The following is a 17,905-nucleotide window of genomic DNA, read 5'->3' as shown; positions in this document are numbered from 1 at the left end:
AGGTAAAGTGGTACGGAGCAGTAAGGTAAAACAGTAAGGAGCGGTAAGGTAAAGTGGTACGGAGCAGTAAGGTAAAACGGTAAGGAGCGGTAAGGTAAAGTGGTATGGAGCGGTAAGGTAAAGTGGTATGGAGCGGTAAGGTAAAGCGGTACGGAGCGGTAAGGTAAAGCGGTAAGGAGCGGTAAGGTAAAGTGGTATGGAGCGGTAAGGTAAAGTGGTATGGAGCGGTAAGGTAAAGCAGTACGGAGCGGTAAGGTAAAGTGGTACGGAGCAGTAAGGTAAAGTGGTAAGGAGCGGTAAGGTAAAGTGGTACGGAGCAGTAAGGTAAAACGGTAAGGAGCGGTAAGGTAAAGTGGTACGGAGCAGTAAGGTAAAACGGTAAGGAGCGGTAAGGTAAAGTGGTACGGAGCGGTAAGGTAAAACGGTAAGGAGCGGTAAGGTAAAGTGGTACGGAGCGGTAAGGTAAAACAGTAAGGAGCGGTAAGGTAAAGTGGTACGGAGCAGTAAGGTAAAACGGTAAGGAGCGGTAAGGTAAAGTGGTACGGAGCGGTAAGGTAAAGTGGTACGGAGCGGTAAGGTAAAACGGTAAGGAGCGGTAAGGTAAAGTGGTACGGAGCAGTAAGGTAAAACAGTAAGGAGCGGTAAGGTAAAGTGGTACGGCGCGGTAAGGTAAAGTGGTACGGAGCGGTAAGGTAAAACGGAAAAGTGGCCGGCGTTGAATTTTGTTTGTCGTTGGACTTTGTTAAAAGTCCAACGACAAACAAAATACCTAAAAAACATAAAAGATGTTTAGAAAAGCAGAGAGAGGTTCAATCATGGTGGAACAAAGGTTCATCTGGCGACATTCAGGCTGGAGGAAGTGATCTGAAGGTTCAAGCTCCATGTACACTTGGTGAAAACACAACAACACTGCCACTGTGTTTTGGGGCTCAGAGGCACTGAAAACACAACTTTTTTGAAAATGGCTCCCAAGGTGCACGTTTTCAAAATCGTCAGAAATCACAGTCGGAACAAAACATGTCTTGAGGAGTCTTAGACCGAGGAGTCCTGCCTCCCGTCCCCCTCTTCCACAGTGGAATAATGAAATCATGGATGTAGTAGAAGGAAACAGGTAAAAGAGACACGAACAGGAAGTGACAGATAAGAAAAAGAAAAAGAATACAAATTAAAGTTTTCACTTCACTGGATTAACTGGAGAAAATGTTCAACTTCACCTCGACATCGTCTGCTGAAGCTCTGGATCATCAGGACACGTGGAGCATCTGTGTGGAGACACACACACACACACACACACACACACACACACACACACACACACACACTCACACATAAAGGTTTAGTGTACTTTGGAACCTTTTTAATACAACGAAAGGAAACAAAAACCATTACTGCTACAGAATAACTGAGGATGTAATTCAATAATGCTGCCAACACAAAAGAAACCATGTGCATATTTAATAGGAAAAGACAAGTGAAACACAAAATGTGTCGCTCAAACCAAAGCAGGAGGTTAAGAACAGAACACTCTGATGAACAACTGTGCTTGTTTTAGTGGAGAAAATAATACTTGGAACAGATTTAAAACTGCAGATTAGTACAGAAAGAAAATCAATTCTCTTTTACATGTTTCTGCATTAAATATTAGAATTGCATACAATTTGAGAATCTATCCAGAAAAAAGTTTAGTTCACTTACACTGATGAGGAGGAGGAAGAAGAAAATTGTCTTCAAATGGTCCAGGACTTCACCCTGTTTGTTTGTTTGTTTGTTTGTGTGTGTGTGTTTGTTTGTTTCTGTTGAAATAACACTGCTCACTGACCAAAGTGCACCCACAAATCTGCAACAAGCACACACGCACACACACACACACACACACACACGCACACACACACGCGCACTCGCGCACTCGCACACTCGCACGCACACACGCGCACACACGCACTCGCGCACTCGCACACTCACACACACACACTCACGCACACACACACACACACACACACTCACACACACACACACTCACACACGCACTCACACACACACTCACACACACACACACTCACACACACACACACTCACACACGCACTCACACACGCACTCACACACACACTCACACACACACACACACACACACACACACACACACACACACACACACACTCACACACACACACACACACACACACACACACACACGCACACACACACAGTGCGTACGTTACTGATCTGCTCCTGCGTCTTCCTCAGCCGTTGCATCTCAGGCGTGTCGGACACGATGCTGAAGCCGCGACCTTTGCTGTCCTCAAAGTCCTTCTTGTACTTCACCTGCAGGACGAGGACATGGAGACAAGATGGCTGACGTTAGAGACGCTCCGGCAAACGCCCACCTCGGCCTGCTTCCTGTGAGGAGACGGAACGAGCCGCCGTCACCACGTTTTAAACTTGTGACTCTGTAGAGCTGAGAGACCAGAAGACGCCCACAAGGACCAGTCTGAGGAAAACTGCAAGTTAAACCTGAAGGAAGTAATGTGCACAGGCAAGAGACACAAAACTGCAGAGATGATTTCAAGATTCATTATGAAAGTGCTTTATTTTTTTTAAACGTTTTTTTTTTAATTGGGTGTTTTCAACAGACCATACAGTCACATAGATATGTTGCAAACAATGTACTCAGTCAAGGTTAATCTCACACTGCAGAACCGAAAAACACTCACAAACCCCCCAAACAAACTAACGAACTAACTAACAAGCAAAACAAAACAAACAAACCAAACAGAAACAACCTAAGAACATCACAGACAAAAAATACATTACAAAAGAAATCAAAGTGAAAAGATGAGCCCTGCCACAACCTCCACCTCGGTCACACGTCCTACATTTCCAGATGTTTGGGTCAGTCTGAGGGAGCGTAATCCTTTGGAACATTTTGAAGGAAGGGACTCCAGATATTGTTACATTTATTGGATAAGCCAATAGTTGAAAGCTGCATCTTTTCCACTTTAATCCAATATGGTATGTCTCTTCTGCAGTGAGTGTGAGAGGGAGGTTGACTGAACTTCCAGGTGGTCAGTATGAGCCGTCGGGCCGAGAGAGTTGTAAACTCTAGAACACCTCTTCTTCTGGAGTGACGCTGAAGGAGAGACACCAAACAGCACAGAGTGCACTCGGCTCACTTGGCCTCCCCACAACTACTGACAGAGTAACACAATACCTGTCCAGTATTTAGAGAGAACGGCGGAGCAAGAAAGGGTGAATCATGTCAGCTGGTGACTGCGCACCTATTATCAACTTCAGATATTTGTTGTGCCAAATTGGTAACTCTTTCTTTTCTGAGCTTGTTCTCATGGCCAGCATATGAAATCATTTCTCCTCCAATATAGGCATTTAATGTCCCCACATAAGGGAGGGCTGATATATCTGGGGATCTGTTGGTGTCTGTAAAAAAAGTCATTCGCTGAGAAATAAAGCTCAAATATCTTTGTTAGAAAGCAAGCGTAGATTTAAACGCCATTGTGGTCGTTCATTAACTAAATTGAAACTGAGGCATTGGTCAGATAATGCCATAGCTTTATATTTACAATCAGAGGCTGATGGGAGTCACCTACTGTCAAGCAGGAAGTAGTGGATCTGGGTACGATGAGAAGAAAGAATACTCCCTTTTCAAAGTGGCGCAGACATCACAAACAGCAGACTCCTGCATAAAAGTCTAAAAACCTTGGAAGATCTGGAGGGTGGAGACACTGGAGGAAGAGCGATCCAGCTGGGGCTTCAACCAGATGTTAAAATGTCCTGTGGTGAGAAGACATGACTGGTAATGATGACAAAAGATGTTTAAAGAAAGCATCATCAGCAGTGGGTTAAGAGCATAAGTATATTGGCCAATACCAGAGTGTTATGGATCTGAGCTGTAACAATAACACATCTACCATGAGGACCAGGTATTGTGTTGGAGTGTGTGAATGGAATAGACGTATGCTATATGATAGGCACACCTCTAGATTTGCTATTAAATGATGAGTGATAGATTTGTCCTCCCCATCTATTCTTCAGTTTAAGATGGTCTGTAAGGTTGAGGTGAGTTTCCTCCCAATAGATCATATGTGCCCCCAGGTGTTGGAGGTAGTGGAGCACCGTGCTACGTTTGGTGGGATTAACGTTGAGACTAGAAAAAATGGCGTCCTTTCCTGTCGGTGTAGTTGAAGTGCTGGACTGTGTCGCAGTAGAAAAACAAAGCTCCGATGTAAAAACACCGCTGGTGCTTCAAAACATGACTGATGTGAAAACGTACAGTAAAACTCAAAAAACAACAAACAGCCATCGTGTCGCCCAGCCACATTGGCAGAAGCATCCCACCCACACACACACACACACACACACACACACACACACACACACACACACACACACACACACACACTGGCCAGCCACTAGTGCTATATTATAAGTGTGCCATATTGGTAAACCGCAGAATGGTTCATTATAAAATATGAAAACTCGGGAAAACTGAATGAACTCTTCTGATGTCAAAATAGACAATAAAAACGTTTAATCATTTAGAATTTAAACAAGGCACACGTTAACATAACTGACTTGAAATTAGAGCGCAACACCTGGAGGTGCGTCTGTGAAACTTTTGTCAAAATACACCTGTGCTATGAATCCACATCATGTATAACTATAGCCACACAGAGAATACATAAATAAGAAAAATACAAGTAAAAACAAAAAACAAATCGATCCTTGAAATACAATATAATATGTGCAACTCAATTGTTTCACATGAGGTATTTTAACAGGGTTCTTCAAGGGAAGGATAGAGAGAGAAAGACAAAAACAAGCGAAAGGAAGAAAGAAAAAAGTAGAAATGATACAATGAGAAAAACAAACCCATAATGGTTGGACGTCCTGAGCAACTGGAGCTCACTGCTCCACTGGCAGGAGCAGGAACCAGTTTCTTAAGGTGCTTCTGGATGAAGTCCCCAAACCACTGGCTGCTGGCAGGAAGGGGGGGGGGGGGGGGGGGGGGGGGGGCAGGAATGAAGCTCCTCTCCACGGGACTGAAGGTGGCTCATGATCCAGCCACTGTCCAGGTGAAGTCTGGGAAGATGAGCTCTGCAGCAGTGACGGCTCACTGCCCCCCCCCCCCCGTGGACCTGGAAGAGGTTTACTGGGACAACAAGTGGTCGTGGTGGCGCCCCCTCCCTGGGTGGAGCACGCATTACGATGCACCCGGTCCAAAGCAGGCTCATGGTCCAACTGGAGTGTGTGTGTAGACATGCACACACCTTTAGCAGCAGCAGTTTCAGCCAACAAGCTGTCTGGAGGTGACTGGAAGAAGATCCACCAGGCCCTGGCAGAACAGGGAAAGTCCACACCAAGGAGCTACCTCTGAGGTGTGAGGGGACAAAGCTGACCACTGCACCACTGTGACGCTGATCCAAAGTAAACCAGGATTAGAATCTACTGCTCCCAGGAAGCTGGGTGATCTGACTCAATCCGAATAGACATTGGATGTTGTGAGGGTTTAGCTGGTTCATTTTCAAAACATCTGATATTTCTTCACATTGCCTCTGATGAAGACTGTCGCCCATTGAAAGATACAATCATGAGCTAAAAAATAATGTTGGGCCGGCATCCATGCTTCACCTTCGTGCAGCAGTTTCTCCCCCGAGAGAGAACAGGCTGCAAGAACAATGTGAAGGTAATGAAACAGCAGGGGGGAGGACAGTGACCTGAGAGGGCCACAATAGTAGCTGTGAAGTGAATGCAGGGCTCCTCGCTTCCAACTCATTGGTGGAACCAAACCAAGGTTCAGCACACTGGCTGAGCAGAACACACTGTCTGGACTATCCTTGTTCTCTTTTACTTTTTCTTTTTTTTGGGGATCCTGGGAACCTGGGAAGCATGGACCTGCAGAAAGACCAGGCCGTGCCTGTGCTCCCACACAGCTGCACACCTGAAGCTCCCTTGCAGTGGAGCAAGGGCCCACAGACGGTGCTGGACCACACAGTGCAACGGAACCCTAAGAGAGCTTTAGTCTGGGCAGCGCTGCTAGATTAGCCTGAAGCTAACCTAGCCTCGCCAGAATTTTCATCCTCTTCTCTCTCTCTCTCTCTCTCTCCTTCATCAACCCCTTGTGTGCCCCACATGTATCCCGCCACCACATGTGTTAGCTGATGGAGATAAGTTCTCCTCAGAGCCACGTTTAGCATCTGAACCTCTAACTTGTGTCGCCGTGATGCATCAGTATCGTCACCAGAGTTTGGCTGCATGTCTCAACATCAGTTAAACTCCAGTGTTACAGTAGTGATTCGGCCCCGGTGAGACCTCTTGCTCCAAGCGACGGCCATTTTGTTTACCTGGTCGCCGAGCAACCGCCGTGCTCCTCTCTTTACGCCCACCTGGTGGTTGCATCGAGTCATTGCGCTCTTCCCGCCACTTGCCGCCGCGCTCCCCTAGTGGCCGTCACGGTCACCGGCCAGAACCAGACGCCTGCCTCCCTCTGGCGTCCGTCCGTCAGAAGCAGTGGGAGAAACCCCCCGTTTACAGCTGCAGCCGACGTCACTAACAAGCAGCCGAGGACACGGGAGCAGCGCAGAAATCTTCAGACAACTTTGTTGTTTTCAAACGTTTTTACGAGAAAGCTGCGATTTTAAGTGAGTTGGTTGAAGTTTGTGGCTGTTCCATAGGGAATTTGAACGTTTGCATGGTAAGCTTCACATTTAGGCTACTTTTTTTTTTTGGAAAGGAAAATGTAACGATGAGGAGACGGCCTACAGGGACGAGGTGAGGCACCTGGCCATGTGGTGCAAGGACAACAACCTCCGCCTGAACGTGGAGAAGACGAAGGAGATTGTTGTGGACTTCAGACGACGACACTCCCAGCATGCTCCACTGACCATCGACGGTGCTGCAGTGGAGCAGGTCAGCAGCACCAAGTTCCTGGGAGTGCACATCTCTGAAGACCTGTCCTGGAGCAACAACACTGCATCACTGGCCAAGAAAGCCCCCCAGCGCCTGGACTGCCTCCGCAAGCCCCTCCCCCATCATGCTCTTCCTCCAGAGGCACCGTGGAGAGCCAGAGCCCCTCCCCCATCATGCTCTTCCTCCAGAGGCACCGTGGAGAGCCAGAGCCCCTCCCCCATCATGCTCTTCCTCCAGAGGCACCGTGGAGAGCCAGAGCCCCTCCCCCATCATGCTCTTCCTCCAGAGGCACCGTGGAGAGCCAGAGCCCCTCCCCCATCATGCTCTTCCTCCAGAGGCACCGTGGAGAGCCAGAGCCCCTCCCCCATCATGCTCTTCCTCCAGAGGCACCGTGGAGAGCCAGAGCCCCTCCCCCATCATGCTCTTCCTCCAGAGGCACCGTGGAGAGCCAGAGCCCCTTCCCATCATGCTCTTCCTCCAGAGGCACCATGGAGAGCCAGAGCCCCTCCCCCATCATGCTCTTCCTCCAGAGGCACCGTGGAGAGCCAGAGCCCCTCCCCCATCATGCTCTTCCTCCAGAGGCACCGTGGAGAGCCAGAGCCCCTCCCCCATCATGCTCTTCCTCCAGAGGCACCGTGGAGAGCCAGAGCCCCTTCCCATCATGCTCTTCCTCCAGAGGCACCGTGGAGAGCCAGAGCCCCTCCCCCATCATGCTCTTCCTCCAGAGGCACCATGGAGAGCATCCTCTCCAGCTGCATCACCGTGTGGTACGGCGGTGAGGATCATTGGTCCTCCCCCCCCCCCCCCCCCCCCCTACGGGACATGTACAACACCCGCCTCACCCGCAGAGCCATCAGAAATCACTTGAAATCCTAAAAATGATCACCTGTTTTGTAAAAAGAAATTGGCCACATTAAGAGGATGTGTACTACGGTTCTCCTTCACTATAACGCGGTTCACCTTTGGTGGCCTTGCTATTTCGCAGATTTTTAGTCTGGTGCAATTTTGCACGTTTTTTGTTGTTGCTTTTTAAGGCGTATGAACGCGCAGTGTTCTGCGTCCTGATTGGCTAAGGGAGAACCTGCACATTGTATTCTGCGTCCTGATTGGCTGAGGGACTGTAGACTCTTGTCAATCAATCTCCGTGCCGTGTTTCGTGTAGGCGAATGCGTTGGACTTGCATTTACATATATACATATTGCAAATACATCAATGTCTGATCATAGCAGTGAGACTCTGAAGTGCTGCATGTTTGCAAGTTTTGTTCCTGTTTTAAAATCTACAAAGGTTTGAGCTTTGGGAGTTTAATCAAGAGAGAAATGTAATAAAATGTTCATTCCTGTCTGAGAAAAGTGTATAAAGTGTGTGGTGAGGGGTTTTACACCTATAAACACCTATAAAACATATATAATACTTAAAGTTAATATAGTATATGGTATATAGTATATGATAATATAGTAGATGGCTGCGAGGGCAGACGTGCGTGTGTAGCAGCACTGTGAACAATTATTGGAACCCCCCTCATGAATATGGTATGTGGTCTGATGATGCTTAAACTGCAAAAAGTGTTAATTAATAACAAACAAAAACAAAACAAATACAACAAATAATAGATAATCGATGTATTTTAAGCAAAAATAAATAAATAAATTATCATAATAATAAATTAGGCTAAATGACCTTGTCTTTATATTGTCAATGTGAGCACAATTTATTATTATTTTTTTATTATTATTATTATTGTAAATTGTTTGCTTTTTCTGTGCTATTTTTTTTAATTAATTTTTTATTATTATGTATTTTATTTTATTGTATTGGTGTTGCTGTCTTGTTCTTTTTTTGTGTTTACTGTCAAGAAGAAAAAAGGAAAAATGAAAATAAAGAGTTTAAAAAAAAAAGAAAAAAAGTTAACTACTTTGCGGATTTTGCTTATTGCGGGTTATTTTTAGAACGTAACCCCGCGATAAACGAGGGACCACTGAACAGCAGAGTGCATAAGAATGAGCCTTGTTGTCTTTTCAAACATGTTGGCACCAACTTTCGTAAAACATTTACCACTTACGAAGCTTTCAACGGCCATTTTTATCGTGTGCACAATTAACCTGCACTGCAAGCTGCTGTTGCAGATTTAAAATGTGCGATTTATTTATGTGTTGGCTATTTTCATACGGTGAAAGAGCTGGTGTTGCACTTAAATGATCATACTGTAGAGGGCAGGTCTGCATCATGCCCAGTAAGTGGTTGTCTTTACAAAAGAGTCATAATGTACTTCTCATGTATAGGAAACATATCTGATGGTACAGATATCATGTACAGGAAATCTCGCCCTCAAATGTCATTGCCAGTACAGATGAATCTGAAAACACACAAGAAGCCATGCCTGCAGCGAGTGTCAGTGAAAGTCAGTCTTATCTCAGAAACGTGTCTCTTTCACCTTAGACTCAGTAGCGTGCAGTGGTGTTTCAGTCAGGGCCAGCAGTAACAAAATACAACCACCCCCCTCTTCTGAAATAAGAATTGTTGTCTATGCCGATACAGTCAATTCAGCAGCTGCACATTATGTCCTCCAGTAAAAACACAATCAGAATCCAATTTAAGACCACTACTATGCATCAGTACTTAATCCACACCAACATGACAGCTGATCAACAACCACAACGCATCAAGACTCCACTGAGCAGCTTCACCATCACATCCAGTGTTTCCAACAGGTTTGCATGGAGATATGTGGGAGTGATCGCAGCGTCCAACATGTGAGTTTACTACTGTCATGTCTGTCTGCTATGCGGAGATGAATGAACAGAGCAATATGGAAAACACCACTTTGATGCCGAGTGGACTAACCGGGCAGCTACATGCACCACCGCAGCCGCCTTCCTCAGGGCACTCACGGACCTGTTTCAGCGATGGCTCACAGGCCGGGAGGCCGCTCACACCATCATGACGATGCAACAGGGATCCTCGTCAGTGGCTGATTACGCCATCTCCTTCCGCGCCGTTGCTGCTGACAGCAGCTGGAACCCTGAGGCGTTGTATGATGCCTTCCTGTTCGGACTGTCTCCTAGTTTGAAGACTCTTTTGCTCTCCCGTGAGACACCCATCAGTCTGGATGAGCCAGTGGCACTGGCGATCCGAACAGAGCGGCGTTCAGCTGACTGGGGGTGTGCATCTCAGGACTCAAGGAGGAAAGATCCATGAGCTCCAGCATCCGTTCATGGACAACCACCGTTGGCACCTCGTCGGCCGCCTTCTGTTCCTCCGGCCTCGGCATCCTCCTTCTGCATGGAGGAACTAATGCAACTGGGCCGGACGTGTCAAACACCTGAGGAGTGCGAGAGACGGTTCAGACTCCGGCTCTGCATTCACTGTGGGCAACCTGGGCACCGCCTCACCAACTGTCCGATGCGAGGCAAGTCTTCAGATGGTGTCCGTCGGTCACTGTACTCAATCTCAGGTGTTAAAGACTTCCAGTGTCCTGTGTTCTCTGTCACTCTCTGGACTCTTGGTGTCTCCCTACAGGTGGAAGTACTGGTGGACTCCGGGGCCGACGCTAACCTCATGCACTCACAGCTGGCTGAGACTCCAATTGAAGACATTCCCCCTCGACTCACCCATTGAGGCTCACTCCCTGGATGGACGCCTGTTGTCCCGGATTACTCGGACCTCTCAGCCAGTACAGGTTAGCTTCCCCGATGGTCATTCCGAGTCCACCAGCTTCCACCTATTTAAGTCCCCCCTGTGGTCCTGGGCCTCCCCTGGCTTCAGCAGCACAACCCCAGTATTGATTGGGTGACGGGACATGTGAGGAGCTGGGGGCCCCAGTGCAAAGATAACTGTCTGTCCTCTAAGAATTCCACCCAGCTCACCACTGTTTACCCGGCAACCAGCTCTGTCACGCCCTCCCCGGACCTCGAGAAGATCCCGGCCTGCTACCATGATCTCTTGGAGGTGTTTTCTAAGAGCCGGGCTACCTCCCTGCCTCCACACAGGCCTTATGACTGCCATCGACCTACAGCCTGGCGCCCCAATTCCTCGGGACCGTCTTTACTCTCTGTCCAAACCAGAGCAGCAGGCGATGGACGACTACATCAAGGCCTCCCTGGAAGCAGTGTTATCAGACCATCTTCTTCACCCACAGGAGCCGGGTTTTTCTTCGTCTCAAGGAAGGATGGGTCTTCCAGACCTTGTATCGACTATCGAGCCCTCAATGCCAGAATTATTAAGAACCACTATCCTCTGCCACTTATGACAACTGCGTTTGAGCTCCTCAAAGACGTCAGCTGCTTTTCCAAACTGGACCTAAGAAATGCGTACCATTTGGTTCGCATTTGTGAGGGTGATGAATGGAAGACGGCCTTCAATACCTCCTCCGGCCACTATGAGTATCTGGTTATGCCCTTTGGACTGTGTAACGCGCCTGCCACCTTTCAGGCCTTAATCAATGATGTCCTGAGGGACTTCCTCAACTGCTTTGTTTTTGTGTACCTGGATGACATTCTTGTGTTTTCCTCAGATCAGGAGACTCACATCCAGCATATGAGACTGGTCCTCTCTCGCCTCCCGGAACACAACCTATTAAGGCAGAGAAATGTGAGTTTCATGTTCCCTCGACATCATTCCTTGGTCTGATTATTTCCCCAGGACACATCCGGGTGGACCCTGCCAAGGTCAGCGCTGTCGCCTCATGGCCAACTCCAGAGAACCGCAAACAACTACAGCGCTTCCTTGGCTTCACCTATGGCTCCTGGCTTCAGTATGGTTGCAGCCCCAAGCTAACCGAGCTTAGCCATTGGTGAACTAGCTAGCAAGGTTCATGATTTATTCATACTCCAACACCACTGGGTGGGACGCAACCTGAGCTTGTGGGACGGCGGAAAAGAGATTAAGAGGTTGTGCGTTCCAGCCAGAACAGGACCGGTGGCTGTGGAGGCGCTGGCTGCTGGCAAGTCAGTGTTTGGTGTTAAACCGGCGTCAAACTGCTGCCTCCAGTTTTCTAAATCAACTGGGGTGACAGTTGTGGTACGTGAGCTGCCAGTTGCTGACCGCTTCTATACTGCTTCCATCCATCCATCATCCATCCATCCATCCCAATAACTAGAAAATGTAAATACATTTTTCTTTCATGACACTGAAAATGCTCAACGATATCAGGTTAACGATTGATATGAAAGTTATTTCATATCTTGCACATGGCTGTATGACTGTACATGGAACAGAGTGAGTTATTAGTCATTTCTCACGCTATAATTATTCCCCTGTTCACAGGTATCCCTCCTACACAAGAACCATACGTATTTTGACAAGGGCTTCATTGGCGATGAATGTACATCATAGCTGCAATACATTGCAATAATATGAATATTTGCATCCATCTTCATTCTCTCTCAGTCGTTTGGGATCACGGTGGCAGTACAGAGAGCAAAGCAGCCCAGCCATCTCTGCTCCTTCAACTTCTTCCAGCTCCAAGCTGCTCACAGGCCCAACCAGAGATATGATCTCTCCAGAGTCCTGGGCCCACCTCGGGGCCTCCTCCCAGAGGGACGTTATTGGTAGACCTCTATAGCAGGGGTGTCAATCTCTGGTCCTCGAGGGCTGCAGCTCGGCATCTTTCCCATGTCTCCCTTCTTTAACACACCCGGATGTCATGATGGAGCCATCACTGAGCTCACAGAAGGCTTGATAACAAGCAGCCGTGTTGAACCAGGGAGACATGGGAACATGCAGGACGGCGGTCCTTGAGCACCGGAGATCGACACACGTGCTCTAAAAGGAGACAAACAGGGGGCATCCTGACAGATGCCTGACCCTCCTCAGCTTGCTCCTCTCAAAGTGGAGGAGCAGCGGCTCAACTGAGTCTCTCCTGATGGCGGAGCTCCTCACTCCATCACCAAGAGTGACGCTGCCACCTCAAGGAGAAAATCAATTTCAGCCGCTTGTATCTGCAATGTCATTCTTTCAGTTCTGACTCAGAGCTCCTGACCACAGGTGAGGGTGGGGATGTAGACTGACCAGTAAACAGAGAGATTTGCTTTATAGTGCTGGGCTCAAGATTCCATTGAACTCCTTCATGTAGATGTTCTCCCCCAAGAGGAGAAGCTGCAAGAACAATGAGCAGGCAATAAAACAATAAAACAGCAGGGAGTAAGGCAGCAACCCCATGAGGGCCGCACACCCCATGTTTGAAACCAATAGAAACTCAATAGTGAGTGCAGAGTTCACAGCTGCCAGCCCCTCATTGGTCGAACCGACACGGCACCACAGGTGCCTGAAATTCAAACCTGGGGAAACTCCCTTCCAGCCAACTGCCCCCTGCTTCTCATCCCAATCACTGAGACCCACGTCTCTGCCTCACCGGGAGACCAACAGAGCACAAAGTGGACCACAGAGCCAAACCAAGGTTCAGCCTGCTGGCGAGCACAACACACCGTTTGGACTATCCTTTTTCTCTTTTCCCTTTTCTTTTTGTTTGATCCTGGGAACAAGATGCAAGGCTGCATCTTCCCTTCCACACAGCTGCAAGCCAACTTCTCCCTCCTCCAGCCGTGCAGTTCCCCGTGCCTGCCAACCTGACGCTCACGTGCAGCAGAGCACGACCCTACGTGCGCCCAGTCCCACGGACGGTGCTGTACCACACAGTGCAACGGAACCGTAAGAGAGCTTTAGTCTGGACAGCGCTGCTAGATTAGCCTGAAGCTAAGCTGCAATTGTGTTGCATGTGCCGCTGATAAGCATCTTTGATGTGCACGCATGAACGTTGCATTCAAGCTCGACAGGAGTTCCAGTTGAGCTTCCGGCCCACTGGATCTCTGTGTAGAGAACCGACTCTTGGAGCAGAGCCTTGCCAGAATTTCCCCAAGAGATGTCAGTGGGGAAATCCAAGATGGCGGTGTTGCAGGCGCCGCCATACTCGTTTACTGGTCGCTGCCATCTTGGAATGGTGCAAGGTGAAAGCATGACTTGAAATGACGCACAGGAAGTGACGTTCAACATAAGCGACATACAGGAAGTGACGTAGAAGACCTAAAATGTAGGGAATTACGTTCACGGAGGCCGACCCACAGTAAGTTACGCTCCGACCGAACATGCAGGAGGTACGTAGACGACATGAACACTTGGGAAGTGGCGTAGCGGGACCCACTCGCCGGATATGACGCCAAAAAGAAGTCATTCGCTGAAAAGATGCACATTTATGGATTCTTTTTTCCAGCCTTTCGTATGTCAACAGAAGGAGGATTGTCTTCTCATAAGGTAAAGATTTGCCTTGTTGTCTATATAGAAACGATCATCCTGCTCTGATAAGAAGCAGTAGTTTATCACTGTTAATGAGAGGAGGAGGAGTTTTGTGGTTAAGTTAGGAGCAATGAACGTTTAAGTTGCTCTTTCTATCCTCCTTCCATGTTTTGGTGTGTTGAGAGACGAATGTGCCGACATTGAACTGCACCAGTAATCATATCATACTGTATTAATGGATGTACCCAGTTACTGTCTGTGAGCGTGGCTCTGAGCGCGGCCTTCATCGTGTGATGGAAACGCTCACACAGTCCATTGGCCTGTGGGTTGAACGCCGTTGTCCAGTGCAGCTGCACTCCCAGGCCTTTAGCCACCTCTGTCCACAGCTCAGAGGTGAACTGGGAGCCTCTGTCCCAAGTGACGTCCAATGGCGTGCCGAACCGTGCCACCCAGGTGGCTATGAAAGCACGAGCCACCTCTGCCGACGTCGTTGAAGCCAGCGGGACCACCTCTGGCCACCTCATGGTCCTGTCCACCATGGTGAGGAGGTGAGTGAAGCCTTGGGAGGGAGGCTTTACTCACCTCTGGCCACCTCCTGGTCCTGTCCACCATGGTGAGGTGGTGAGTAAAGCCTTGGGAGGGAGGCTTTACTCACCTCTGGCCACCTCCTGGTCCTGTCCACCATGGTGAGGAGGTGAGTGAAGCCTTGGGAGGGAGGCTTTACTCACCTCTGGCCACCTCCTGGTCCTGTCCACCATGGTGAGGTGGTGAGTAAAGCCTTGGGAGGGAGGCTTTACTCACCTCTGGCCACCTGGTGGTCCTGTCCACCATGGTGAGGAGGTGAGTGAAGCCTTGGGAGGGAGGCTTCACTCACCTCTGGTCACCTGGTGGTCCTGTCCACCATGGTGAGGAGGTGAGTACAGCCTAGGGAGGGAGGCAGCGGACCCACCAAGTCCAGATGCACATGGTCAAACCTCCTTTCCGGGACCAGGAACGGCTCTCGGGGGGCTTTGGTGTGACGCTGTACCTTGGACCGCTGACACGCCACACAGGAGGCTGCCCAGCTCCTGACGTCCTTCTTGAGGCCCGGCCCCCCCAGCTTCACTGATGCCCTCACGCCTGGATGCACTAGGGCATGAACAGTATCTAAAACCTGCCGTCTCCAGCCAGCAGGTACCATGGGGCGGGGCCGACCTGTAGACACGTCGCAGAGGAGTGTGGCACCATCGTCGTGGAACAGCAAATCCTGCAGCTGTAGACCTGTGGCGGCTGTCCTGAAGGCCTGGATGTCAGAGTCCGCCTGCTGGTCGCTGGCCATGGCAGTGTAGTCCACCCCAAGGTGCACAGAGTCCAGTCTGCCTGCTGGTCGCTGGCCATGGCAGTGTAGTCCACCCCAAGGTGCATAGAGTCCAGTCTGCCTGCTGGTCGCTGGCCATGGCAGTGTAGTCCACCCCAAGGTGCACAGAGTCCAGTCTGCCTGCTGGTCGCTGGCCATGGCAGTGTAGTCCACCCCAAGGTGCACAGAGTCCAGTCTGCCTGCTGGAAAATCCCCACAAGGCCTCCAACTCCCATCAGATTTCGGGACCATATGCAATGGTGACGCCCACGGGCTGTCAGAGCGCCGCACGATACCCAGTCTCTCCATAGTGGCAAACTCCTCCTTAGCGATCGCCAGCTTTGCCGCATCCAGTCGGCGAGGGCGAGCAAAACCCGGCGGCCCAGCCGTGGGGATATAATGTTCCACTCCGCGTCTGACGACGGCGGCTGAAAAGGTGGGGACTGTTCAGGAAACTCCGCCAGGAGCCGCTGGTACACATCCCCCGAAGCTAAGATATTAGCGAGGAGGAAGATGCTCTATAATCTGGTGTTAGAGGAGGAAGATGCGCTATAATCAGGATTAGAGGAAGAAGATGTTCTATAATCTGGATTAGAGGAGGAAGATGTTCTATAATCTGGATTAGAGGAGGAAGATGCTCTATAATGTGGATTAGAGGAGGAAGATGCGCTATAATCTGGATTAGAGGAAGAAGATGCTCTATAATCTGGTGTTAGAGGAGGAAGATGCTCTATAATCTGGTGTTAGAGGAGGAAGATGCGCTATAATCTGGATTAGAGGAAGAAGATGTTCTATAATCTGGATTAGAGGAGGAAGATGGTCTATAATCTGGTGTTAGAGGAGGAAGTTGCGCTATAATCAGGATTAGAGGAAGAAGATGTTCTATAATCTGGATTAGAGGAGGAAGATGCTCTATAATCTGGATTAGAGGAGGAAGATGCGCTATAATCTGGATTAGAGGAAGAAGATGTTCTATAATCTGGATTAGAGGAGGAAGATGCTCTATAATGTGAATTAGAGGAGGAAGTGGCTCTATAATCTGTTGTTAGAGGAGGAAGATGCTCTATTATCTGGTGTTAGAGGTGGAAGATGCTCTATAATCTGGTGTTAGAGGAGGAAGATGCGCTATAATCTGGATTAGAGGAAGAAGATGTTCTATAATCTGGATTAGAGGAGGAAGATGGTCTATAATCTGGTGTTAGAGGAGGAAGATGCGCTATAATCAGGATTAGAGGAAGAAGATGTTCTATAATCTGGATTAGAGGAGGAAGATTCTCTATAATCTGGATTAGAGGAGGAAGATGCTCTATAATCTGGTGTTAGAGGAGGAAGATGCGCTATAATCAGGATTAGAGGAAGAAGATGTTCTATAATCTGGATTAGAGGAGGAAAATGCTCTATAATCTGGATTAGAGGAGGAAGATGCTCTATATTCTGGATGAGAGGAGGAAGATGTGCTATGATCTGGATTAGAGGAAGAAGATGTTCTATAATCTGGATTAGAGGAGGAATATGCTCTATAATCTGATGTTAGAGGAGGAAGATGTTCTATAATCTGATGTTAGAGGAGGAAGATGCTCTATAATCTGATGTTAGAGGAAGAAGATGTTCTTTAATCTGATGTTAGAGGAGGAAGACGCTCTATAACCTGATGTTAGAGGAGGAAGATGCTCTATAATCTGGTGTTAGAGGAGGGAGATGCTCTATAATCTGGTGTTAGAGGAGGAATATGCTCTATGATCTGGTGTTAGAGGAGGGAGATGCTCTATAATCTGGTGTTGGAAGAGGATGATGCTCTATATTCTGGATGTTAGAGGAGGAAGATGCTCTATAATCTGGTGTTAGAGGAGGAAGATGCGCTATAATCTGATGTTAGATACATTTTAGATTTTCTGATCACAAAGTTTTTTAATCCTAATGTTCATTTTTTATTCTTTTTTTCTTATGGCATCCTTCGTATTTTAACTTTAGGATTAGGGATTAGGGTCAACACTTTTCCAAATATATTCCAATTACTTAAAGTTAATAACATTTTGTTTTGATATGTTTATTTTTGATTTACTTTTATGGTGATTTGAAGATTTGTTATGAGAAAACATGCAGCTCCACCTCACTGTGCCATATGGCATGTGTGTGTGTGTGTGTGTGTGTGTGTGTGTGTGTGTGTGTGTGTGTGTGTGTGTGTGTGTGTGTGTGTGTGTGTGTGTGTGTGTCAGATGTCCACTCAGCAGTCTGCAGAGGGAAACATGCTGTTCACCATGAGTTACATGTTTGTCCACTCACACAGATTTCACTCTGCCCTTCTTTCCTGTTGTTCCTTTTTTTCCCTGTTTCATGTTTGTAAAATCCAAATCTCTTGTTCCATGAATGTGATGAATCTCACTGAACCTTCCATCATCCTCTGTCCTGTCACATAT

General features: G+C 48.2%; 1 protein-coding gene across 1 annotated transcript in view; it reads right to left on the bottom strand.

The window, feature by feature from the left end:
- Positions 1 to 2,158: 2,158 nt before the first annotated feature.
- The window catches only part of LOC308144172 (LIM zinc-binding domain-containing Nebulette-like), a gene marked incomplete at both ends in the record, with an annotated part of 61,523 nt that continues 45,776 nt past the window's right edge, over positions 2,159 to 17,905 (bottom strand). Inside the window, one exon of the mRNA XM_080515230.1 lies at positions 2,159 to 2,323. Within this exon, the coding sequence (XP_080371356.1) occupies positions 2,159 to 2,323 (165 nt within the window). The remainder of the gene's footprint in view (positions 2,324 to 17,905) is intronic.

The sequence above is a fragment of the Blennius ocellaris genome, assembly GCF_963422515.1.
Source record: "Blennius ocellaris genome assembly, chromosome: 19".
Lineage (NCBI taxonomy): Eukaryota > Metazoa > Chordata > Actinopteri > Blenniiformes > Blenniidae > Blennius > Blennius ocellaris.
This window is presented reverse-complemented; position numbering and strand designations above follow the sequence as displayed.